Source organism: Sminthopsis crassicaudata, chromosome 1 (assembly GCF_048593235.1).
Source record: "Sminthopsis crassicaudata isolate SCR6 chromosome 1, ASM4859323v1, whole genome shotgun sequence".
Classification (NCBI taxonomy): domain Eukaryota; kingdom Metazoa; phylum Chordata; class Mammalia; order Dasyuromorphia; family Dasyuridae; genus Sminthopsis; species Sminthopsis crassicaudata.
In genome coordinates this window covers 292,683,462-292,709,707 of record NC_133617.1, presented here as the reverse complement: position 1 = coordinate 292,709,707, position 26,246 = coordinate 292,683,462, and the positions used below count along the sequence as shown (strand labels likewise).

Genomic DNA, 26,246 nt, shown 5'->3' with positions numbered 1-26,246 from the left:
GTTGAGGGTTGGTTGAAGGAAGGCAGTGAAACTAAACCTAGAAAAGAGAGGACTCAGGAGAGATCCAGTAGCTGCCATCAAGTGTTTGAAAGATTCTTCTGTATAAGGGGAAGCAAAGTGGCTCAATGGATAGAGTGCTAGGCCTGGAGCCAGAAAGACCTGAGTGCATGTGGTTCCTTCTGTCCCATTTCAAGTCAACAAGGACTGGATTGAGATGAATAATGGGCACACTTACTTAAGCATGTGATTCTGAGCAAGTCACTTAATCCTCAGTTTCCTCAACTATAAAATGAGCTGGAGAAAGAAATGGCAAATCACTCCAGTATTCTTGCCAAGAAAACCCCAAACAGAGTCACAAAGAGTCAGACATGATAGAAATATAACTGAAGAACAGCCACATGTACAAGAGGGATTGAACATATTCTATTTGACCTCAGGAGGCATAACCAGGGGTGATGGGTAGAAGTTTATTCAATTCCACTCCAGAGTCCATGCAGTCCAGGGTCCATGTGTCACAATAGGCAAACAAAGCAAGATAATCAGATCTTTTCCTTATTCAATTTGCATCTCTTATATGGACCCTACTGCTCTCATGCTCATTCAGAAAACCAGCAAATGTTCCTTCTTACTTTTTCATTAGGCTAGTTATATCATTGAAGTGGCTTAATATGTAGGATCATATGATAATTTATGGGCTCTTAATATCAACCAAAAAGAAATAGTAAATATCAAGCATTAATTGAAACAGAGGTCCCATTCATTCATTCATTTATTCATCAATTTAATCGTTCTTTTATTTATTCATGTATGCATATATTCATTCATTCTAATAGAGCAGGAAATCTTAACCTTTTGAAAAGCAGATATGGCATCTTCATAGAAATGCATGTAGTTCCTTCTGTCCCATTTCAAGTCAACACTGGATTGAGATAAATAATAAGATTAAATCCATTATAGTTAAGTATGAATTCTTATACTTAGGTTCAAAATAAAATTTAAAAATGTAGGATGGGAATTAATGGAATAATTTATTCCAAAAAAGAGGTTTTTATGTATTGCTATGTATTGTATGTTCAATATAAACCAACTGAGAGAAGTGTCTGTTCAGACCTATGTACTCCTTATAGGAATAATTATTTTAAATGCATAAAATAAAATATGCATGATTACCAAGGAAACAAATTATATTGAAAGCAGTTATCAAAATATTAAAAACAAAGCAAAACAGACATGTTAAGAATCCCTGTAATAGCAATGCCTTTCACTAGCTCATTTTTTCTCATAATGAATAGATTCTCTTTTATTTTTGACTGAAGCAATATTGTGGAAAAGGTAGCTGACCTCATGTGACTGAGCAGCTTAGTCTCAGGGAATTTATTCAACTCAAATTTTGACCCAGTATCTAATTCCATTCCAAGGTCAGCAAGCCCTACATGCTTTTGGAAATAAGGAAGCAGAAGAAATTACCATCTGTGTTTCTAGATGGGAAATGTAGATATTTGATTGTTAGGCAACTCTATATGCTCTATGACACAGCTACCCTGGGGAATCGTGCTAAGATCAGTTTTTGATCTAAATCCCACTTCCTGCAAGAGGCTTTCCTTGTATCCTGTTTACAGTTACCTTCCATTTACACTGAATATATCTTTTAAAAAATTATTTTATAGTATTTTTGTTGTTTTTCATCAGTTGAGGTTAATTTACTTACCCAGGATCACATAGCCAGGAAGAGTGTTAAGACAATAAATCTAGATAACTCTCTTAAGTCAGATTTGAATTCAGGTTCTTTCTGATTCCAGGGCCAGGGCCAGTGTTCTACCACTGTACCATCTAGCTGTCCCTACATTGGATATATCTTGCACCTGATGCTGATTGTCTCCAAAGCTACTAATGATCTCTTCATTGCTCTTTTCATTCCTCCCTCATTCTTCTTGACTTTTCTGCTGCATTTGACATTATTGAGTATCCTTGTCTCCTTGATACTTTCTCCTTTTCATTATACTTCTTTCTTCTAAGTTTTTCCCTACTTGTCTGATCATTCTTTCTAATTTTTTTTGTTAATTCACCACCATAATATGCCCCCAGAAGTTGATATTCCCAAAGGCTTTATCCTGGCCCCTTTTCTATTATTTCTCTATGTATTTTTCCTGCTATTTTTCTCACCAATTTTCATGTTTTTAATTCTAATCTCCATGCAGATAACTCATAGATGAAAATATCCCTACTCTCACCCTTGAGCATCATCAACTGTCATCTAGACATTTCCAACTGGCTATTTTGATATATTTCAAACTCAACAATTTCAAGCAAAAACTTATTCTCTTACACCACAAATCCACTCCTCTTCTAAATCTCTCTATTTCTGTTAAAGTCATCATCATTCTTCCAGTTTTCCAGGTTCATAATCTTATTTTTCTGAGCTCCTCATTCTCCCCTATTTCATACATTCAATCAGTTGCCAAACCTAGCCATTTTGGTCTCTAAGACATGTCTCAATCCCTTCCCTCTGCTTACATATTTACCCTTTTTTTTAGCTCCTCATATCTCTTGCCTAGACTTACAATAATCTCCTAATTGATCTTTCAGCCTCAAGTTTATCTTTAATCCAACCTCCACTTAAGTGCCAAATTATTTTCCTTAAGTATCTGATCATTTCATTCCCCTACTCAAAAAACAAACAAACAAACAAACAAACAAAACTCACTGCCTCTCTATTGCTTCTAGGGTAAAATAACTATTTGCATTTTAAAGCCCTTCATAATTGGCCTCCCAATCCATTTTTCCATCTTCATATATTACTTCTTTTCCTGCACTGTACAATTCAGTCAAATTGTCTTTCTCTGTGCATCTTACACATTTCCTTGCCTTTTCCAAGGCTGCTCCAAGAATACTCTCTCACTTCATCTCTTCCTCATTCCTTTCTTCAAGACATAATTTAAGTACCAGTTGTATGCAACTGCTGTCTTGATCCCTTCAATGACTGTTCCCTCCCTCTTCAACTAAGTATTTTTTAATCTACTGACTTATTTTCTCTTTATTTATATAAATATATGCCGCTATCTTGGATAGAATGTAAGTTCCTTAAATGTAGAGATTGTTTCATTCATTATTTGAATAACATACAAGTTGTTCAATTAATTAATGTATTCTTGGGAACACAAACATATCTTGAGAACTTTAATGAAAATACATTGTAGAAGGCTCTGTCTTCAATAGATGGATAAACATTTTTCTGAACTTAGTCAATTTTCATATACATGATATTCCAAGCTGGAAATCTTCAGGGAGAACTTTAACATTTACTTCACATACCTAGAAGAGGGATAAAAATAATTTAAACAAAAAGCTATTTATTCCAAAAGATTCTTAGATCTCGTCTGATTGCCTGACAACTTGCAATGACAGTATCTAGCCTATCCTCTTCTTTAGTTAATCCCAAAGCCATCTGTAAATTGGATTATATCACTGAATGACCTGGCTTCTTTGATGTCATATGTTTGTTTTTCTAAGTCCTTTTGACATAACTCAGTCTAATTGCAATTCAGCCATATCTTCTTAATTACATTAAGAAAGATGCTTTATGTATTAAGTCTTGTGTCTTTAAAAGCAATAGCAAGATAATTAGGTTAATCCTTGTTAAAGATTGCAATAGAAGTGAGTATCTACATAGATGGGCATAGAAGTAGGCCTGATAGGAAAGGGGAAGGAAAGGAGCCATAATACCCCTCAACTCAGGGTGTGACAATATACCTAGACTGCTCTTTTAAGTATTTTTGCTGTTTAGTTGTTTCACTTGTGTCCAAGTCTTTGTGACCCTTTTTGGGGTTTTCTTGGAAAAGATGTTGGAGTAGTTTGCCATTTTCTTCTCCAGCTCATTTTACAGATGAGAAAACTGAGGTAAATAGGATTAAGTGACTTGCCCAGAGTCACACAGTTTGTGAATGTAAGAAGCCAGATTTGGACTGGTGAAAGTGAGTCTTCCTAACTCCAAGAAGTTTTGTCATTCTATCCACTGCACCATCTAGTTGTCTCTCTAAGTATACCAATAGTTCTATTAAAAGTTTTAGCTTAGAACAGGGAAAAAGTTAGCTATTAAAAGTCCAGTCGGGCCAGTAAGCCCTGGGTTCAAGTTGGTCTCTGATACATACATTCTAGAGCCATGATCTTGTGCCCCTGGGCAGCCCTTCAAGATTTTAAATTACAGATGTGTTGCTGATGTACACTACGGGAGGGAGTTCCCCACAATAGTTAAAATCACCAGGTCTTGATAAATAAATAAAAATTAGGACAGAATGAAATTAAGCAGCACATTCGTGAGAAAAGCAAAGAATCTTATATTAGAAGTGACTTTCAAGCTTCTCCTACCTTATGGAGGAACTTCACTCTTCAACATTGATAAGAATATGCATGTAAAAGCTTGGGATAACCTTAAGCAGTACACCTTAAGCATTGGAATTCTTGAGAATATAATTTGAATCTGCAAAAAAGAAAAGTCTGTTGAATACTGTACTCTATCCTATTACAAGTATCTAAGAAAATAGCAGGGTAGTAGAACTGTATTGTATCTAGAGAGAAATAAAGGAGGCAAAGGAAGGGACTTGGTTTGTCTCACCCTGTTATGCCAGTTTCCTTTAATTGTTCTGCTTCAGGTTCCCTGAATTGTTCTGCCTCAATCCCCCTGGTTGCAACCCCCTTTTCTGACCACTAGAACTGATATAAATTAAAGACAGTGGTAACTAGCCCTGACCATTAGCATTTCACAGAGCCATAAATTGTAGATAGGTTATTTAGAAATAGGCAAGCATATCTCCTATCTCAGACTCAGTGGCTCCTAGCCTCTCCCTCTAATCAAAATTTACGGTCCACTCACCAGTGCCCTACCTCTCCTTCTATGCCTTTGTCTCTCCTGATCATTGAAGCCCTATAAAGAATCCCTGTAATTCTTCACTCATTGCTAAATGCTCTGAGATTTGAGTCCCATTCAGTCTGCTGGGTCAACATGGATCCTGTTTTGATCCCAGACAATCTTTCCCTCTCAAATAAAAAATTAAAAACTCTCGAATGTCTATCTTGCCTCAGTTTTTCCAGCATTAAAACCCCTCAATTAGCATAACTTTTGCTTTAAGGAGCTTTTTTTTTCCAAAAAAAGGGGGGAAAAGAACAATAAATAACTCCTATAAAATAAATTCATATATGTATATATATATATACATATATATGTATATATATATACTCATAATATAATTCATATTTAAACTGCAGAATGCTTTGAGGAACTGGGGAGAATCAAAAGCTTTGCTGGTAGTTTAGAGGAATTAATTAAAGGAAAATCTTTCTTGAGAAGGTTGGTCTTAGGTTGAAAATTTTTAAAATGGAGGGGGAAAAGTGGAATAAAGGCAGTAACACATGCAGAGATGTTGTTAATGACATAATAGGAGCATATCAGATAGGTCTTTAATGGAATTCTTCAGGGGTACTCTGGGAGCCCAAGGCTTCAAGAAGCATTTATTGAATGCTATGCGATGCTATGCTATGCTATGCTACGCTATGCTATGCTAAGATGGGAATATAATACACGTTTAAAAAAAAAAAGACATTTTTTGCTCAAGGAAGCATATACATAAAAAGAAATTAAAAAGGAGGGTAAAAAATCACGATGTAAATCAAAACCATAAGTTGAAGAATAAAACATCTTTAATGGAGATAATAGGGTAGCACTCTGGGGATATCCAGTGAATTTCCCAACCAAAAAGACCCAAGGCAAAAGTTATTATAACTTTAGGAGGAGGGGATTAATAAGGGTGTAAATAACAAAGCCTGGTCATGAGATCCTAGTCACCTCATCAATCAGAGCAAGGAAAATCCCTTCATTCTGGCTATTTTGCTTTTCATGCCAGGAATCTTAATGGAAAGACAGAAGGACATCAGAAACTAAATCCAGCTTGAGTCAGATTCCTTCACAAAGCAAGATCTCAGGATGGGACTTAAAGTCTGACTCAGCTCAATCTAATTGACACTGTCTTGCTGAGAATGCTACTGACATTATGCCATTGCTAAGATCATTCAGGGAGTGGCAGGTAACATTATATTTGGTATTAATTTCTGTCCTTATAATGACACTTTTTTTCTGGCAGGATTGTGATGAAAAAGTCTCTGTTGGAAATGAATGGATGGCTGGTCTTGGTGCCCTCAAATGGAAGTTCTGGGAGGAGGCATCTAACTAGAGGGAAGGGACTCAGGGACAAAGTGTACTTCTGAGAAATGAATTCCAAGATGAAATGATTTTCCAGGGTGAAGTGATTTCTAGGTCATGGTGGAGATGTCTGGAGGATTGCAGCCTAGTGGGCTGCAGTAACTAAAGTATGTTAAAATTCCAGGAAATTTGCGTTGAAATAAGAGAATGAGTTATGAAATGTCTGGTAACAGGGAATTAAGACAATAGGAGTTATGGAAAGAAGCTGTTAGTCATGGAAGTAAATGGAGATAAAAAGCTGAGCTGTGCCTTGTTTTCAGAATTAGGAGAGATAGAAAGGTGAGCACATGTAAGGCTATGGTCAGAGAGTCCCTAAGCCCAGGAATCCTGATGGAATCCTTATGATACTTCCTCTAAGCCAAGAAGCTTTAGCAGATTGTACCCTTCCCTAAAAGACTTATAATACTTGCTATGACAAATAACAATGAACTATAAGCTTTTATTTTTTATTTTGATTTCCAGACACAACTCAGTGTTCCAGAGACTGGCAAAACTGGATGGCTGATCAGCCTGCTCATTTCATTCTAGCTGTGGATTGACCCATGCATTTAAGATATCATACCCCACAAGCTATCTATCCAGGAAAGATTCTGTGCTTTTTGAAGAACCAATTAAATTTAACAGTGGAATAATTCATCTATCCCTGATGCTACTAATTTCAGCAAACTTAATGGAGACCCTCCAGAGAAAGGAGAAGCACTGAGACTTTAGAGTTCTGGATTATGAATTGCTGTAGCCTTCCATGTTTCCATACGTGTATTTTAATTTTAATGCCATTGTATTTAAAATCTGTGCCCACTCCCCCCTTCATAGACTCTGTGTGCATTTTTGGGAGAAGTAAACCAATGGGGGCTCATGTGTTAGGATGATAACCCTGGGAATATTTGCCCCTATTCCATTTAGGATTGTTAAAGGAAAAACCCCAACTCTGAAAGAAAGACCCTAAATTAAACGGAATCCAATCACGGATTATAAAATTCTTTTATTGTCCAAGAAGAACTTGCAAGAGAAGTTTGTGAAAGAATGAAAGTTCTTAGCTGCTCAAAGGGGAGTGGAAATAGGGTGAGTTAATTTGATTTGATTTGAACTAATATCCTCTAACTTTAGTCTTCTTTCAACATTCCACAGTGCTTCTTCAAGATACGTGTTAGAGATTTCAAGGCACAGTTGAGTCTCAGAATATTTTGGAGTTAGCTAGAACTAGCTTAGCAGACATAAATATGAGCATTTATATATTGGAAATAGGAATATTGGATGAGGAATTTGGAGTAGATTATCTGCATGTTCATTCTACCTTCAAATCTTATTGTGCAGTGATCCTTGGGGTCCCTTCAGGTTATAACATTCTAAGTTTCTCAAGGGGTGGTAGATTTGGTCATCCTCCTCCATCCCTTCCTCCTAAAACTAAGCCTCCCAGATAAATGATATAGTTTATAGGAAGTAAAGGGAAGATAAAGGTTAGTGACACATTTATATGCTAATGAAGTGTAAAGGTGTTTCTGCTCACTGTAATCTCTTTACAAAACCTATAATGTTCTCTGATTGAGTTTCAAAGGAAGTTGACCATTGCTGGGAAATACTGGCCACATATTAGATGGCCTTTAAATACTAGCTTTATAACTCTAAAACAGTAAAATAGTTTGAGATATACAAGACTGAAAGTATCTTTACATATGACCCTTGTGTTTCTACCTGACATTAGAAAGGGAGAATAGAATTTTTCTTCTTCCATTCTCCTGCATGACATCTTGTATCTATTGTCCAGTAAGAGATATAACATTTTAAACAGTTTTAGAGATTTCAAGGCACAGTTGAGTTTCAGAATGTTTTGAAGTTAGCTAGAACCAGCTTAGCAGACATAAATATGAGCATTTCTATATTGGAAATAGGAATATACTAGAAATTAAGATTTGGTATATTATTCTCTTGATTGTCTAGATTTTAAATGATGGAGAATATATTACTAATGTAAGTGTGTTGTGGGTACATTTTTGGGGAAAGAGAGTGTTAAACACTTAGCAATATACCCTTGAACACATCTAGCAAGAAGCAGAGACACAGATTCTCTATATAGACAGACACAGAAAAGGAGTTTGAAAGAGAATGACCTTTGGCAGATGAAAAGAGAGCTATGGATTCAAGAAAAAAATTGGCTCTGGTAGGAACTCAGCTGAGCAATTCACCCAGTAGAGATGCTACCCTCAGTAGAAAGCAGCATGAAAACTTCACAAAGAAGGAAAGGATAATAGGATCTAATACCAGTGGTTTGAATTACTTTGGCCACTGAGTTCTCAATTTTTGTGCCTTACTCTTGGAGTACAGACTTTGTGTCTACTCTTACCACAGATGGTGTGTTTATCTGTGGGAAAGTATTTCCCAGCCTAACAGAGAGTTTATTGTACTTAGTATTAATTAATGCTAAGAATTAATACTAAGATGTATTGGTTAATTCCTTTGCTTTGAGCTAAATCTGTTTTATTAAAAGTAAGTTCCCAGATGGGGAGCTTATGGAGTATCTCACCTTTATATCTGTTCAAACAATCAGCCCTTTGAGGACCCAACCTGCAGACTTATGATTATTAAGTTGAAAAGTTACCCCAAATAGGATGCCACATTTCTTTACATCTTCTCCTTTTTCTTATAATGGCACAGTTATGGAAAAGACCTAGAACGACAGAAATTAGCTAATGCTAGAAATCTAATTCTCCATTTGGGGAAAAGAAGGATGCTTGGTAAAAAATTTTCTGAAAAGCAGAGAAGCCTGAATAGTACATACAAAGTTAGTTATTACATGTGCTATATCTCCTGTTCTATTTAGATGCCTTAGTTCTATTTTTCTTTTTTATTCTTATGTCTCTTACTTTAGCTAGGATCTAATCAAATTAATTATATACTCATAAAAGGCCACATAATACTATTAACTAAAGTCTTTTGTTCCAAATATCTTTGCAGCTATGAGGATAGCATTATTGAACTTTGGCCTATTTATTATGATTCACTCATGATGTGCAGCATTCTTTTTTAACAAAGAAAATAACTAAATATAACAGAAATTTGCACTCCACCTAAATGTGGGCAAGGTCTAGGCAGACATGAGTAATAATTACAAATAAGGGAAATGAGAGTCTCTTCCTGGCTAATTTTGTACTATTTTATCCCCTGTAGGACTGAATAAATTAGAATTAGTGTGAAAGGTGGTGGAGGGAGTTTAGGAGGAGGAGACTGGAAGACAAACAACTCCCAATGAGAAAAAAGCAAACTACAATGTATCAGGGGCTGATCTGTGGGGAAGTAGGAACTAAATTTGCATAATTTGGCAAGATGACTAGGGGAAAGGGCAAGAAATAACTATACACAAGTGATTGGTTAGTCAGGGAAAAGCTAAAGAACTGCCCCAGAAGGACTGGGGTAAAGAGAAAGTCAACTTTGTCCTGATTAGAAATGTTTTAGGACATGGTCTTCTCTAGGGATGTAGTAGGTCACTGCTTTCTTGATTTGGCTAAGTTTAGAGGGAAAAGAAATGCATCATATAAATCTAGGGTTTACAATGAAGTAAAACCTCAGAAGACTTTCCTAGGTGAAGACTTTATTTTTTGTTTAATGGTTACCCTCTGAATTAGAATGATAAAGAATTAGGTATTATCTCCAAAGTATATTAAAGATATTCTCAGAATACTATCTTGACACAACCTAAACAATTCTAGAATATGCAGAAAAGGGAGATCTATTATCTGAGTACCCCTTGTTCCAAGGAAAAATAAAACTCTGACTGCTTTATTAATCTTCATGAGTTGCCACAACCAAAAATATTCATTGCCCAATAACCAATATCTGGGTGATGTCTTTCCAAACTTAAAGAAACTGGTCCTTACCAGACAGATATACTTTCTATCTCTAGAATGGTCCCATTTTGGAAATCTTTTAGCTTGGTTGTACTTGCCAAAGCTTGTACTTTGCAGTTAGCTTTGCAGAACCCAAAGTCATGTCCATATTTTAATTTGTCTATGCCATCATGAAGACATTCTTTAAAGCAAATTTAAGGCCAATTTTCAGGATGAATACACAAAAAGAATACAAGCTAGAACATACACACAAGCTCACAAGCTCCTTTCTTCCCCCAATTTCTATTTTTCGGATGCTGAATCTTATATTGTACAAAAATGATAGCTATTATTTCTATACAGATTTTCAAAATGGTTTATGTGTATCATTTTACTTGATTCTTACAATAATCCTGGGAGGTATATCTAAGTGTATCTAAGGTGAAATTTGATTTCCTCACTCCAGGGCTAACACTCTAGTCATTATTATACTACCTTCCCCCCGCTTCTTTCCCAGGTAATTGGAATACTTGAATGAGAAAATGTATGCTAATTCTCTGCCAACTCTTAAGTGCCTAGAAGAATATGTTTTTATGTGTATAAATAGCACTGTATTATCAAAATGTGGTTTCATCCTGTGCTTGTCAGTGTAAGTATTCAAATTTGGATAAAACATGCCCATTCTTTTCCTTGAATGTTCTCTGGAGGCTCATAGGGATGTTCTGCCAGGGTTTCTTCTGAGTTTATTTCTCAGCCTCAGTAGGAATGGCTGACAGTATACAATAAGTGCTCTTGGGTACAGCATTCCCATGGCTGCACATGACCATGTCTGATTTGGCTCAGCAGTCTGTTTTACTAGCTGATAAGCACATTCTTGAAAATCAGTTATCACCCACAGTAAGAGACTATCTTATTATTAAGCACTTATCAGAACAAAGAGCCCCATCTGGAGTGCTTAAGATTTGCCTCTGAGGAAGTTTGAAACAAGGGGCCTGTCCTACAGAACTCACAATCTGGCTGGAAACCCAAAACATAAAATCATTCAGTGATAAAGCAAGGTAACATCTTGGTACCAAGATGAGCGATCCAGATAATGAGTTACAGAATTTGGCAGAAGGGAAGACTTATTAGAATGATATAAAGGCTTTGCTATAGAAAGCCTCTGAAAGCAAACAAAGCTTGATCTGAGTCTTGAATGACTAAATGGAAAGCCAGAAAGAAGAGGCAGGGCAGGCAATATTCCAGAGTGATGAATAGTATGAGTGAAGGCCTTTTTGGAAGTATGATCCTATGCTAGGCAGGAAAGAGACATCTGACTGGAGCAGAGGTTTGTGTTGAGAATAGTAAAAGACTGGAGAGATTAGGTGGGGCCAGATTACAAAGGATTTTGGAAGTCAGGAAGGTATAAGGAGTCAGATCTTGGTGTGATGTGGGTCCCTAAATACCTATTTTAGAGCCAAAGAGTGACATGAAAATTGGTGCTTAAAAAAATTGAGCTTGAAAGTAGCAGATGAAGTCATTTGGAGGGAGAAGAGACTAGACTCAAGGAATTAAGCTAGGAGGTGTGAAATGACAGTGATTTGAAATAGGGGGCGAGTTCTGTTGGAATAGAGAAAAATGAAAAACATCCACAATATCTATGACTTAAAGTTCAGTCACAGGATACATAGTATGGTTGATATGAAACTGGAGTACAACTTGTTTTGGAAATTTTTCTTTTAAAGAGTCAGATTTGAAGACAGAATATCAGTTTTGGATAGGGTTCTGTGATTTACCATACTTATGTGACTTAGGATAAATAACTTCACTGACAAGGTCCTATTTTCCTTGGCCTTCATCTGTAAAATATGTACTAAATGATCTGTGAAGTTTTTCCAGGTCTAAATATATGATTCTAATGAAACATTCAATACAGCAAATATTTATGAAATGCTATAATATTTAAGGTATGCAGAGAATCTTCAGATGGAGGTACTGAGGGAATGACTACAATATAGTATACAGTAAAAGAGGAAATTAGAAACATTTGCTTTTGTGGAGCTTACAGGCAGTAAACAAGTATTTATTAAGCATCGACTATGTGTCAGGGAACTTGCTAAATGCTGGGAATACCAGGAAAGACAAAAGATAGTTTTTATTCTTAAGGAGCTCGTAGTCTTATGGGGAATTTTCACCATTATCTGTCATGGGAAAAGTGCTAAAATAAAGTGCTATGAATGGTCTTGGAGGAAGATCAATCACTGCTGACTAGGAGGATCAGGAAAGATTTCAAGGAGAAAATTGGAATTGGATCTTAAGTGATGAGTAGGATTTTAACAGAATTCTCTCTGATTTAATTAAATCCAACATTTATTAAGCATGGACAAAGGTCCATGTTGACACTAAGAAAGGGGATTGTTGTTCAATCATGTCCACCTCTTTGAGACCCCATTTGGGGTTTTCATTGGGGATATTGGAGGAGTTTGTCATTTCCTTCTTCACCTTGTTTTACAGAAAAGAACTGAGGCAAACTGATTAAGTGACAGGGCCACAGAGCTAATAAATGTCAGAGGCCAGAATCTCCCTGGCTTTAGGTCCATTAGTCTCTCTACTGGGCCAGTAGCTGCTTATAGGCAGTGGGAATAGCAAGATGAAAATGTAACACTACTGGCCTGCCCTCAAGGAGTTTTAATTCTATTTTCTCTTTCATAAATCATAGATGATATAAGCATGCTCATCATTTTCGAATAGTAAGGATGAGAAAGTCCAACTATAACTATTGGACCAGAAGGTCCATTCAGAGTATTCTGTAGTTTAGGTCATGAGCAATGAGATTATAATGAATATACATAATTCTCACAAAATGTCCTTTACTTCCCTTTCCCCAGTCTCTAGAATATCAAATCTAACATAATCCCTATTCTAATCCATTTGACTAATTTATGCTTAAAACATTTAAAAAGTCTACAAATGCTAACATTTTCATTTTGATTTAAGGCTTTGATTTATGGCTTACTCCAGCAGTAATACCCATTGACTGAACATTGAATATGGATATAAATGGCAATGGTTAATTCTGGGAGTATTTTTTGGTGGTGTTGTTGACCTATTACATACATTCTCTGGAAACACTCTCTTTTCCTGAGTGATTATAACCTTACTTTCCTCAATAGATCTGGCAGCTGAATTTCAGTCTCATTATCCAGCAATTGGGCATACTTCCTTTTTTTCCATTTAAAAACTGTCAGAAAAGTGCCTTCATTTCCTCCAAAAGAAGTAAACACAGATAAAGGTCAGAATAAAACAATCCTCTGGAGCTAAATGAAGTAGAGCAAAGTACAATGCCAAATTGGCTAAAAAAGAATGAGTGTTCTGTCCAAGCCAGGGTAGAGACACAGGCAAGTCAGTACTATACAGACATCACAGCAAGGTCCCCAAATCATTATGTACTCATGAATCATCATTTACTCATTTATTGGAGTTCATATTGAAAAATATTAATTATATGCCTGTAAATATTCAAAACAATGTTTTACATACTAAGGTAGATACAAAATAAATAAAACCTGGGTCTTAGCCCCAAATTGTTCACAGTCTAATGTGGGATGTAAGCAAGAGCATCAGGCCTTGTGTATTTAGGATAACTTCTTGAATTCTGGACTGTTTTCATTAAAGTTCATTTTCCAAGGTGAATGCAGTTCAGTGCAATGTTGTCCTGTCAGAGGGAAATATTTCTTTGTAATATATCAAAAGCTAAACAGAAAGGAGACTGAGATCACTTAAATGGGAAGATAATCTGTCGAATTCATGGAAACACTTTAAAATAAGTACATTAAAATAATTTTTATGTAAACTTGAATTTTTGATAGGAAAATATTAAATACTTAAAAATGACATTCCTTAGAACTGCATGTCTCAAGGCTCTGAAAGGCCTGTGAGGCAGCAGCATCAGTACCCTTAGGGTGATAGTCACAAGTTGCAGGTGAAGCATCTTCATTAGAAATAGAGAAATATGCCAGGAAAAGATTTTGAGAATTTGGATGGCTTGGAGAAGCAGTTATCTGTAGGAGGGGGCAATTTTAGAGGTAGAGAGAAGAGCTGGCTATAGATTTAAAAAAAAGAGAGATCCTGGGAGCCTAGAATGGCATAGACCACCTTGTCTAGCACAGACATAGTTGTGAACTGTGTGAGAATTCAGCAAAGAAATAAAGGACTTTCCCATTGGTATCAAGAGTTATCCTTTGATACACTTATTGCTTACACAAGTGTCTTGCCACAATTGTAGTGTAAGTTTAAGTCCACCTTTCTCACAGGTACAGTGTATATTTATGAATAAAACCCTGAATTATAAGGGAGAGGGGATTTTTGTTATGCTTTTGAGTGAAAGATTTTGATAACAACTAATTGAGTCTACTAGCTGATTGTTGGTGGAAGCATACTTAGAGACTCAGATACTAGAGGGATAGCCCCAGAGAGATATCCAGAGATTCTGAGGTAGCAAATTCTAGATACCTAACCTGCAAGCAGGTAAGTGCAATTTGAGGAGAGAAATCGGGGAGCAGAAGGTGAAAAATGAATATATGCAAAATAAAAACAAGGTAATTTTGAGAGATAAGGCATTGACAGATTAAGGTGGGGATCAGGAATGACTTTATGAAGAAAGGAATCTTTATGACCTTTTAGTCTTCTTCACCAGAAGTTCTCTACACCCATAAAATTGCTGGTCCAATCAAAGAAAAAATCCAAATAATATCAAACAGTGCATACTGAAATACTTAGTTTATACTTTTACTTTAATTTTAAAATAAAGTATTATATTGAGTCAATTCAAAGCAATTGCAATAGACTTGTGATGGAAAGTGCCATTCTCATCTAGAGAGCGAACTATGAAGACTGAATGTGGATCAAAAGATAGTATTTTCATTTTATGTTGTTGTTGCTTGCTTATTTACTTTTTTTCCTTTCTTATGTTTTTTTTTTCCTTTTTGACCTGATTTTTCTTGCACAGCATGATGAATGTGGAAATATATTTAGAAAAAATGCATATGTTTAACATATTATATTGCTTTCTGTCTAGTGGAGGGAGCAAAGAAGGAGAGAGAGAAAATAAATTTGAAAGCAAAGTTTTACAAAGGTGAATATTGAAACTCTCTTTTCATGTATTTGGAAAAATAAAATACTATTTGAAAAAATGTCTTTATTATGAACCAAAATAAGTGTAAAATAAAGTTTAAAAATATAATCACATATAAAACTAGAAGTTTCAAACTATTTGTGTAGTTTGATTAAAAAAAAATACAGCAAACTGGGCTTATATCCCAAAGAGATCTTAAAGAAGGGAAAGGGACCTGTATGTGCAAGAATGTTTGTGGCAGCCCTCTTTGTAGTGGCCAGAAACTGGAAACTACATGGATGCCCATCAATTGGAGATTGGCTGAATAAATTGTGGTATATGAATATTATGGAATATTATTGTTCTGTAAGAAATGACCAACATGATGATTTCAGAAAGGCCTGGAGAGACTTACATGAACTGATGCTGAGTGAAATGAGTAGGACCAGGAGATCATCATGTACTTTAACAACAATACTATATGATGATCAATTCTGATGGATGTGGCCATTTTCAACAATGAGATGAACCAAATCAATTCTAATAGAACAGTAATGAACTGAACCAGCTACACCCAGTGAAAGAACTCTGGGAGATGACTATGAACCACTACATAGAATTCTAATCCCTCTAATTTTGTCTGCCTGCGTTTTGGATTTCCTTCACAGGCTAATTGTACACTATTTCAAAGTCCGATTCTTTTTGTACAGCAAAACAACTGTTTGGACATGTATTGGACATATATTGTATTTAATTTATACTTTAACATATTTAACATGTATTGGTCAACCTGCCATCTGGGGAGGGGAAGGAGAGGAAAAATTAGAAAAAAAGGTTTGGCAATTGTCAGTATTGTAAAATTACCCATGCATATATCAGGTAAATAAAAACTATTAATAAAAAAATACATCAAGAGACCCCAATAAAATAAACAAACATCCTATTTACCTAGGTCCCTTCTCATCTCTTTTCTCTGTGTTTATTATTATATTTTGTTGCTATTAGTTATTTTTATAGTTATTTGTTTTGATTATTTTTTCTTTACTCTGTATCATTTCATTGAAATCTCTTTGTATTTCCTTTTAGTCTTTATATTTGTTATTTATTAGAATATACTTAGAAGTTTAATGAGCTTTTTCAACATATATGATTCCTTTATATAAGTATTAGTTTTAAATCTCTTCTTCAAGATTTATTAGAGCCTAACATACTCTTTTATTCTTAATAATCACAAATTAACTCAATTTATTATAGGGTTAAAAGAACCCTATTTATATTAATTTACATTAATTCCTTATCAGTGATCATATATTACAGGATGATATTCTAAGGGAGGAATTATGACTTGGATACATCAGCATCTGATAAGTGGGTCATCAAATTAATGTAATTATCTCAATGACTAAAAGCATGTTAGGGGCATGGGCACATTTTTAAGGGGATTATAAAAATTGCCACGTCATTTAATACGTTTTCATTCCTCATTTGAGGGACAGCTATATCAAGCAGTAATATTTCAACCTTATTCATTATTTTTATTAAAATCCCAGATTCAGGATACCAAGGAAGCATAGTAAATAGAGTCCTGGGCATGGTGTCAGGAAGATCCAAGTTCAGATCATGCCCTAGTCACTAGCGACTCCACACACATTGCTTAACTTAGATTTGCTATATAAACACTAGATTGGTGGATGTGGTACAATGGATAGTGCCACGCTGCAGTCAGAAAGATTCATTTTTACTAAATTCAAATCTAGTCTCAGACTCTTAGAAGCTCTGTGACCCTGGCAAGTCACTTAACTCTGTTTGCTTCAGTTTCCTGTCAGATGAACTGGAGAAAGAAATGGCAAATCATTCCAGTATCTTAGTCAAGAAAACCCCAGATATAATCACAAAGAGTGGAGAAATGACTAAACAACAAATATGTGTTAGCCATTATAATTTTATTAGATATACAGCATTAGAATAATCTGTCATTCTTGCTTTCCCATAAATAATACTTGGATTAGAACATTTTTAAGTAGTTTAATTTATATTTACTTAGTTGTTTCTATAATTATCTGTAAAATGGGTACAAAAATAGTGCCTATCTCCCAATGTGATTGTGAGGACAAAATAACATTTAGTCTCAAAGAATTTTCCCAGCTGCTTCAGAACTGACTTCAGGATTCATTCCTATTGTTCTTCAAATTCAATAGCAATACACTGATGATTACATTTACAAAATATTACCCCAAAGAATTGTGGTAAAGTTCACATTAAGATGCAGGTCCTATCATACACTCAGATAAATATATATTCGTGGAAATATTGCAAAGAAATTCCATCATCAGTGTCTGATTCTTCCTCAGCAAAAACTTTAAAATGTTCTGTCTTCTGCATGTTTCCTAATGATTTAAGGCCCCTTCCTCCCCCTTTTTTTGGCTGTAGAGTCACAAAACCACATGACAGAAAGGGAACCAAAGTTGAAGAATTTATAACACACATACACACACACACACACACACACACACACACACACACACACACACACACACACACACATTTACTTAGAGGAAAAAAAAGGAAAAATTGGTCCTAAAGGAAATGCCCAGACATCATTTCCAATTGGTTATTCCCAAATATCACGTGTCCTAAATATCTTTAAAAGGAAGTTATCTGGGTTCAGGAGTGTCACACTGCTTTCCTGAAAACCAGTTTCCTTTCCCTGCTTGAGGTTGAAATCTCAAGAGTCCCACAAAATGTGTGAGGCGTTTGTAGGAACCTGGAAGCTTATTTCCAGTGAAAACTTTGATGAATACATGAAAGAAGTGGGTAAGGATAAACCTTGTAATCTGCCTGGATAAGGAATGACTTTTTCTTTCTAGGAAAATGAAGTTCATGCATGTGTGTTCGCACTGGAAGGCTGACCAGCTAATTAAATAGTCCTTCTGCAGAGGATGTGTTGGTACTTACTGCCCTTTGTTTCTGTATTCTAAATGTTTTCAATTAGAAAAGTAAACTTTGTGTGTGAAAAGGTAAAATTAAGTTTTTGTTTTTTTTTTTAATAGCTAACAGAAATTATCTTCTTGATTTGCTATCCCTGATTCCTTTGGTTTCTTGGGTTTATTGCCTATGGCTTTCCCACCCATTGAAACAAAGAAATATATTTGCGATGTAGTATAGTGTTGTATAGCAGTTTGTATTTGAAATGTATACTAAAGTATACATTTATGCCATGTTCTACTCTTGCTTTCCTTTACAGGGTGAAGATATAACTCAAATGATTAGGCTTTCCCCCGTAACTAAAGAATATTTAGAGAGCTATAGGAATGACCGCCTAGATTGTATACTGATTGCTTGGTTATTGAACTTATTCTGACAATTGCTGCTTAATGGGAGACAGTGTCTCACACTTCATATTTGTCTTCTTTGACTTTATTAAAGTTCTTTGACTCTTTTACTCTGGCCTTAAAGTCAAGAGGACCTGAGTTCAAATTTGTGCTCAGACACTTACTAGTTATGTGTCCTTGGGTGAGTCAATTAATTGAGGTTGCCTCAAAAAAAATTTTTTTTTAAAGAAAAAGCTATTTTTTGACTTGAATTATAGGAGATTTCTAGATGCTGAAGCCATACTTCCCTTAAAGTCAGAGTCTAGCACTCTAACTTTAACAATCTAAACTCATCTGAATTTATATTACAAATTTACTAAAGAATTCAACTGAAAGTTTTAGATGATATTATTATACTTATTTCATTAATTAAATACAAATGGGATTTTAAATAGAGTATTTATTTTAATATAGATAGGATATATTCTCTCCACCATAATTTTGTGTTAGAAATAGGGCAATCCTTATGATTTATAAGGGTCCACAAAAGGAAGTTCCTTCTCTTTCTTTGTAACAGATGTTTAATGAGAACTTTCCTAGAAGTAGTGTATTGAGGGAGGAAGAGGCAATATCAGTGTTTTGCTTAGGAATCACCATTTAAATATATGTCACTTTACACACTTCAGGGAACATAATACTCATAAATAAATATTGATTGATTGTTCATTGAAAACTAAAAATTTTATGTCTTTTCAAAAGCCTCAAACTTCTGAAAAGATAAAGCAACTTTTTTGATTTTCTGAAACTAGGTGCTGGCTTATAGAAAAGAGGGGAAAAAGTAATCTAATCTTATACTGCTTCTTATGCCATGCCATGATTGCATATGATTTCCTTTTCATGTGTGAGGTACTGGGGTCTGAGTGATTTAATTAGTGTTTCCCTTTCAAATATTCATTTAAAGTATTTGAATTCTATATTAACAAAGCACCATTCAAAATGTCAATTGATTTGCTATTGTCATTTAGTCATTTTAGTCATGTCTAACTTATCATGACCCCATTTGGAGTTTTCTCGGCAAACATATTGGAATGGTTTGCCATTTCCTTCTTCAGCTCATTTCATAGATGAAGAAACTGAGGCAAACAGGATTAAATGTTTTGCTCAGGGTCACAGGAGTCTCCAAGGAAGTAAAACAAAGTTTAGTCCTTGATTATTAAAATAATTCCAACATATTTATAAAAACATAAAACTTTAAGGATGGGAGAAACACAAAAGTTTATCTAGTCCAGACTTTTCATTTTGTAGATGAGAAAGCTGAGACATAGAGTTTGAATATATTCAAGGTCACATAGTTAGCAGTCCTAGGATCTCCCATGTCTGTTTTTTCTTTTCATTTATGTGACTAAGAGTTTCCCAATCATTTCATATATTTTGAGCCTATGTAAAGTGCTTTGTGAAGTGTTATGTAAATGGCAGCTAAGAGGTATATAGGCAGTAAGATCAGTCTATTTGGATAAGGAAGAATTCTTGAGAAATTTGATACATAGCAGATGCTTAACAAATGCTTATTGAAATAATTTGAATGGAAGCCATTTATAATTCCCAAAGGAGGATTTCTCAGAAAAAAAGCATTCCTTCTCTTTTTAATTGCTTCCCACCTCCAAAACAGACATCCTTGGCTACAATTAGGAACCTAAAAATAATTATTTGAAGGTTTTTAGTTACATTGTCAAACTTTTTATCTTAGTTTAATTTCTCCCTTAGGCATAATAATAAACTGGTTACTCTGGTGAGTCAATGTGGCCTAATGGAGAGAAGGCTAGCTTCAGAGTTTGGAAGATCTAGATTCAAAGCCACTGGGTGACTTCATGTAATTCATATAATTTTTCAGTGCTCTAGGCCAGAGGTAGCTGAACCAGATTACAATGTGACTGGAAAATAATAAAATAAATACAATATAAATAATGGTAATATGTGGTTTTTTAAATCCTCTTTTCTACTTGAGTTTAGACAACCCTACTAACTCTACTTGAGTTGAGTAACAATCACCGCTCTAGACAATCTTGTTAGATGTAAGTTGAACTCGAAGTGTCCCATTAGGAATTTCTTTCATCCCTCCCTCTCCACTCCCCAAAATTTCCTGCACCAGTACAATCCTAGGTCTAGGCTTTGTCATTATCTGTAGCTGATATGCTCTCCTTTCCCTAAACATCTCTAAGTCAATTTGACATCTTCCCAGTAAATGGGGTTCAGGATCAATGTGATTTCATTGATGTGGGAACTCCCGGTGTGGAAATTACCTTTACTAATGTAAATATACAATTTAGCTCTGTTCATTGCACTTGTAATTTGTAAGTTTAGAGGGATGCCTGAGCCACTAAAATGGTAAATTAGCTGGGTCACATAGTCATTATGTGACTTGAAAATTGGCCCTTTATTCACTAAGCCAGTCTACCTCACTTTAATAATAGTAAGAAATATATCTTTGGGGAAATCAAGCCAAGACTCAAAGTATGACAGAATAACTTAGGAAAGAGCATATAAATATGAGGCTTGCGTGGTGAGATGATATCCAACTAGAAAGAGTTAATCAAGAAAGAGCAATCAACTTGAAATCATGCTTCTTTTACAATGAATAGAGATTTTTTTTTTTATAAGACTAAGCATGTCACAAGGATTCTTATTCTGGGTTTCATGGATTTTTAAAAAATTTCAATAGCAATATTTCCGTTTAATAGGTTCCCTTTGTAATCTAGCATGATTTTATTATATGCATTAAAAATATTATTGTGAAAAAGAATATATATAGCCTTTATCAGAGGGTAAATTGGGCTATGACACAAAATAAGTTAAGAACTCCTAGCCAAAGACACACTACTAGTGAGAAGTTAGACTTAAGTTCTAAATTTAGTTATGCTTCACTCACTAAGGCCCATTCACGATGGAAAAGTATTAATTAATCAATCAATAAATATTTATTATGTAGCTGCTGTGTCCTAGACACTGAATATTGTGCTGGTTGTTTTGATGTGTTCCCGCAATGTTGTAAGATAGCTGGCTATTTGGTGTCTAATGATGCTATCAGAGCTTTTTGTTTTGTTTTGTTTTTTACTATATTATTTATTACTTACAATATTGACTTTCATGCTTGCTCATAATGTGTTTTGTAAAGTGATAGATTATGTCTTTACTTCCCATGCTCTTGCCAGGATCTGAGATGGAATACTTTAGATCATACAGTATTGTCTACTAGGCCTGCAGCTATCACAATAGATAGGTGATATACTTCTTCAAGCATTACCTCATTTACCAAATAATCCCTGTATATTTTTTCCTGCATAAGATAAATGAAGCCTTTTAGGAACATACTATCATCTTTTGTTCTTTCTTAGAACCAAAAGAAATCATAAAAATAAATTTTAAAAAATTCCTTGAAGAAAAATAAGTTAGAATTATACTCAAGATATCTACTCTTAGTAGAATTTAATATAAAACTGAAAATATTCTCTTCTCTGCATTTTAGGAGTGGGTTTTGCCACCAGAAAAGTGGCAGGCATGGCTAAACCCAATATGATCATCAGTGTACAAGGTGATGTGATCACCATTAAATCAGAAAGTACTTTTAAAAATACTGAGATTTCCTTCAAACTGGGCCAGGAATTTGATGAAGTCACTGCAGATGACAGAAAAGTCAAGGTGAGGAATAAAAGTTCTCTTTATTTTAAGGATATTTCTTTAAAAATATTTTAAAAATTGGTATCCTTTGTTCTACATCAACTTCATTTCACAAAATATCCTTCCTTTTCTCTACCCTGAGTGCTATCCTTTATTACAAAGAAAAAAAGAAAGAGAAAAACTCATAAGGAAAACTAACCAATATATCAACCATGTATTAAGATTTATTTTTGTATACTCATGGTCTTCCAGTGAAAAGGAGGCAATCTCAGTCTCAGATCTGTTCTATAACACCAAATTTTATTATATATTATATATATATAATATATATTATATATGTTATATTGGGTTTTTTCTTTTTCTTTTTTTCCATTTACATTATTGTAATTACTGCTTATATTATTTTCCTTATTCTGCTGCTTTCACTTTGCACCATTTCATGTCTTCCCATGTTTCTCTATATCTTCATATTCATTATTTCTTTTATTACAGTATTATTCTATTAGAGTTAGGTACAACAATTTATTTAACTACTCAAGAGTTGGACACATACTTTGTTTCCAGTTTTTTTCCACAATTACTATTACAAAAACATCCATATGGCATATATTTTGGCACATATGCAACATTCTTTTCTATGTATTACCTCCTTGAGATAAGAAGTAGAGTCTCCTGGTCAAAGGGTGTAGACATTTTATTCACTTTCTACATTAATTTCAATTTTGTTTATTTATGATCAATTTGCCATTTTACCATCAGAACATTCAAGTGCCTGCCTTTCCATAATCCTTCCAAAATAAATTATTTCCATCTTTGTCATTACTATTCATCCCAACTTGCTGGGGATGAAGTAAAACTTCAGAGTTGTTTCAACTTGTATTTCTCTTATTATTAATGATTGGAACAATCTGTCATATGGTTGTTAATAGTTTACAATTCTTCTGATAACCATTTATATCATCTGACCATTTATCCATTCATTAATAGCTCTTTGTCATGTGTGTATGTGTGTGTGTGTGTGTGTGTGTGTGTGTGTGTTGGTTCGCTATATATCTTGAAAAATAGATTCTTATCAGAACAAAGATTTTCCCCCCCAGTATATTGCTTCCTTTCTTATATCAGTTGCATTATTTTTATTTGTGCAAAAGCTTTTTAATTTCATGTAATTGAAATGATTTATTTTATTTTAAAATTATCTTGATTTTTTGTTTAATTAAGAATTTTTCTTTAGGATACATTTCTATATTATTGAAAAGTTTCATATACTATAATAATAAGAAAAAATGACTGATCCATTGAAAAGGAAGTCTGGAGAATCAACATTGTGAGTAATTCTTCTACCTCTCCCAGACACACAGAGCCTCACCATACTTTTTTTATGCTTACAGAGTATCATAACCTTAAATGAGGGTGCACTGATTCAGGTGCAGAAATGGAATGGAAAATCAACCACAATAACAAGAAAACTTGTGGATGGTAAAATTGTGGTGGTGAGTTATTTCTAATCTCTAACTACAGCAAAGTTTTTATGGTGCTGCAGAAGCAGAACCATTTGGTCAATGAGAGGACCAAAGTTTAAAGTTTGCCTCTGTCACTTACTAACCTAAATGATCTTTCCGGAATCACTTTATCTCTTTGGGCTTCAGTTTTCTCAACTATGAAATGAAGGGATTGGGTTGGATGAATTCTGAAGTTCCTTCTAGGTGTGAATCTTTGATCCCGGTAATCTTAAATTGCATTCTCCCCATATAGAACATCAAACTGCCAGTTCTGCTCTGAGAACACTTTGGAAAAAGTTAAAGGGGACTCCTGGACTTATAATTAATTGCATTCTGAACTCAAGTGCACATGCTAAATTAGTGTCTAGCATTAGTAAATATACATAAGTTACTCCCACCTTTTAGATAAGTTGAGCAATAGAGGAAAAAAGAACTTTCCACTCTTTCAGTTTTGTTTCACCCTGAAATTTTACCCTCTCTTTTTTTTGCTCCCTAGGAATGTGTCATGAAAGATGTCACTTCCACTAGAGTCTACGAGAGAGCATGAATTGAGTTCTCAATGGGCCAAAAACCTGTCAAACTCCACCACTTTTTCTTGTGTGTGTGTGTTGTTTAAATAAATATGAGGTTCTTCAAGACTACATTGGAAGAAATTCTATTTGCAATACGTTTATCTACTCCTTTCTGTTTTATTGATTCAATAAACATCTTTAACATTAAATATGTTCATGGGTATTTTGTTCAGTATGGATTTTTTATTACTTTTCTTAATATTTTAAGATACATTCCTCATGGGTATGGGGAAGGATAATTATATAACCCTTTTAAAATAGCTTATTTGTAATCTTTTTGATGGTCAATAATCCAAAAGAATTATTCTGCCATAGTTATATTGAATAACATTAATTTGAAATTTATGATAATACAAACACAGTATATAGGTTTTGGTACTCCTTTATAACTGAATCAGATGTACTCCATGTGAATGTAATGAATGTCTTCATACTTAATGTATTTTCAGAGATTTCAGCCTCAGTACTGAAACATTTTCCCTCTTTCCTTTTCCCCTCTACTAGATTGAGAAAACTGTTCATTATATTTAAGAGCAGAAAGATAAAAATCCAAATCACTTAAATAAAAACATTTCCTGGGAGATATTGATAAAGGAAAATGATATGGAGAACGGATATTGGAAAATTGAAAGTGAGAGTAGATATCATAAGCAGAGTAAAGTCAAGTCAGCAAACATTCATAATATTAAGCATTTATACAAAAAAGAACCAATCTATGCCCTCAAATAGCTCACAATTCAAGGGGGAATATAAAATGCTAACAACTCTATATAAACAAGACATATACAAGAAAAATAGGAAATAATCTCTGATGATTCAGGCCAGTTCCCATGGTCTTGTGATGAAGAAAACCATCTACACTCAAAGAGAGGATAGTGGGAACTGAATGTGGACCACAACATAGTATTTTAATTTTTTTGTTGTTGTTTGCTTGCATTTTGTTTTCTTTCTCATGTTTTTCCTTTTTGTTCTAATTTTTCTCGTATAGCATGATAGTTGTGGAAATATATATAGAAGAATTGCATATGTTTAATATATATTAAATCACTTGCCATCTAAGGAAGGGGCTGGGGGAAAGGGAGGGAAAATTAGAATACAAGGCTTTATAAGGATGGATGTGAAAATAATTCATGTATATATTTTGAAAATAAAAAGCTTTAATTAAAAAAGGAAATAATCTCTGAGGAAAAGCACTAACATTAAGGGGATATGAAAAAGGCTTCTTGATAAAGGTGAGATTTTAGCTGAGATTTTAAAAAAAGAGTGGGAAATCAGGTTTCCCATAAGAGGCATAAGGGACAACCAATAAAAATTCAGTGAGTAAATGGATTATCTTATATAAGAAACATCAAGATACCACAGGTATCACTAGATAATGAAGATATAGAGGAGAGAAAAATACAAATGGTAAGACTGCAGGGACCAGGCAGTAAAAGGTTTTCAGGGCCAAACAGAAGATTTGATGTTTGATCCTATTGGTAATAGGGAGTCACTGGAATTGATTTAATAGGGGATGCCAGGAACAGACCTGTGTATAAGAAAGGTCAATTTTGCAGTACACTGGGGACTGAGGAGGTTAGAAGAGAACCAGGAGAGAGCAATGTCACAAGGAGAAAAAGGGGATCAATAATGTCAAAGTATACAGAGAATCCAGAGGGATGAGGACTGAGAAAAAGCCATTCAATTTGGAAATTAAGAGATTATTGCTAACTTGGAGAAAGTAGTTTTGATTGAATGATGAAGTCAAAAGCCAAAGTATTAAGAAGAGTATAAGAAGCTATTGATTAGATAAATACAAATTAATAGGCTTGATAAAGGCCAACTTTCTCAGATTTATAAAGAACTGAATGAAATTTACAGGAATACAAGTGTTTTTCCAATTGATCATTATGGGTAGTAGTACTTCCAGGTTACTCCCACACATTTATACTCACAGATTTCAGGTTAGGTCCATGAGATATGGCTATCCCAAGGCTAAAAAATGCTTTGTAGGTCTGCATTCTTAAAACTACTGCTCAGGATC

At 34.5% G+C, this 26,246-nt stretch overlaps 1 protein-coding gene across 1 annotated transcript; it reads left to right on the top strand.

The window, feature by feature from the left end:
• Positions 1 to 17,816: 17,816 nt before the first annotated feature.
• Positions 17,817 to 24,372, top strand: FABP4 (fatty acid binding protein 4). Its single transcript, XM_074278963.1, has 4 exons — positions 17,817 to 17,980; positions 22,001 to 22,173; positions 23,541 to 23,642; positions 24,148 to 24,372. Exons 1-4 carry the CDS (start codon positions 17,908 to 17,910, stop codon positions 24,196 to 24,198), a joined length of 399 nt encoding a protein of 132 aa, XP_074135064.1. The 5' UTR covers positions 17,817 to 17,907; the 3' UTR covers positions 24,199 to 24,372.
• The last annotated feature ends 1,874 nt before the right edge of the window (positions 24,373 to 26,246 follow it).

Excerpts from the sequence above, each read along its gene's own strand:
- FABP4 (XM_074278963.1), top strand. The coding sequence starts at position 17,908 with ATGTGTGAGGCGTTTGTAGGAACCTGGAAGCTTATTTCCAGTGAAAAC. Across the intron at positions 17,981-22,000 it reads TGAATACATGAAAGAAGTGG|GAGTGGGTTTTGCCACCAGA; the intron begins GTAAGGATAAAC and ends TCTGCATTTTAG. Across the intron at positions 22,174-23,540 it reads CAGATGACAGAAAAGTCAAG|AGTATCATAACCTTAAATGA; the intron begins GTGAGGAATAAA and ends TTATGCTTACAG.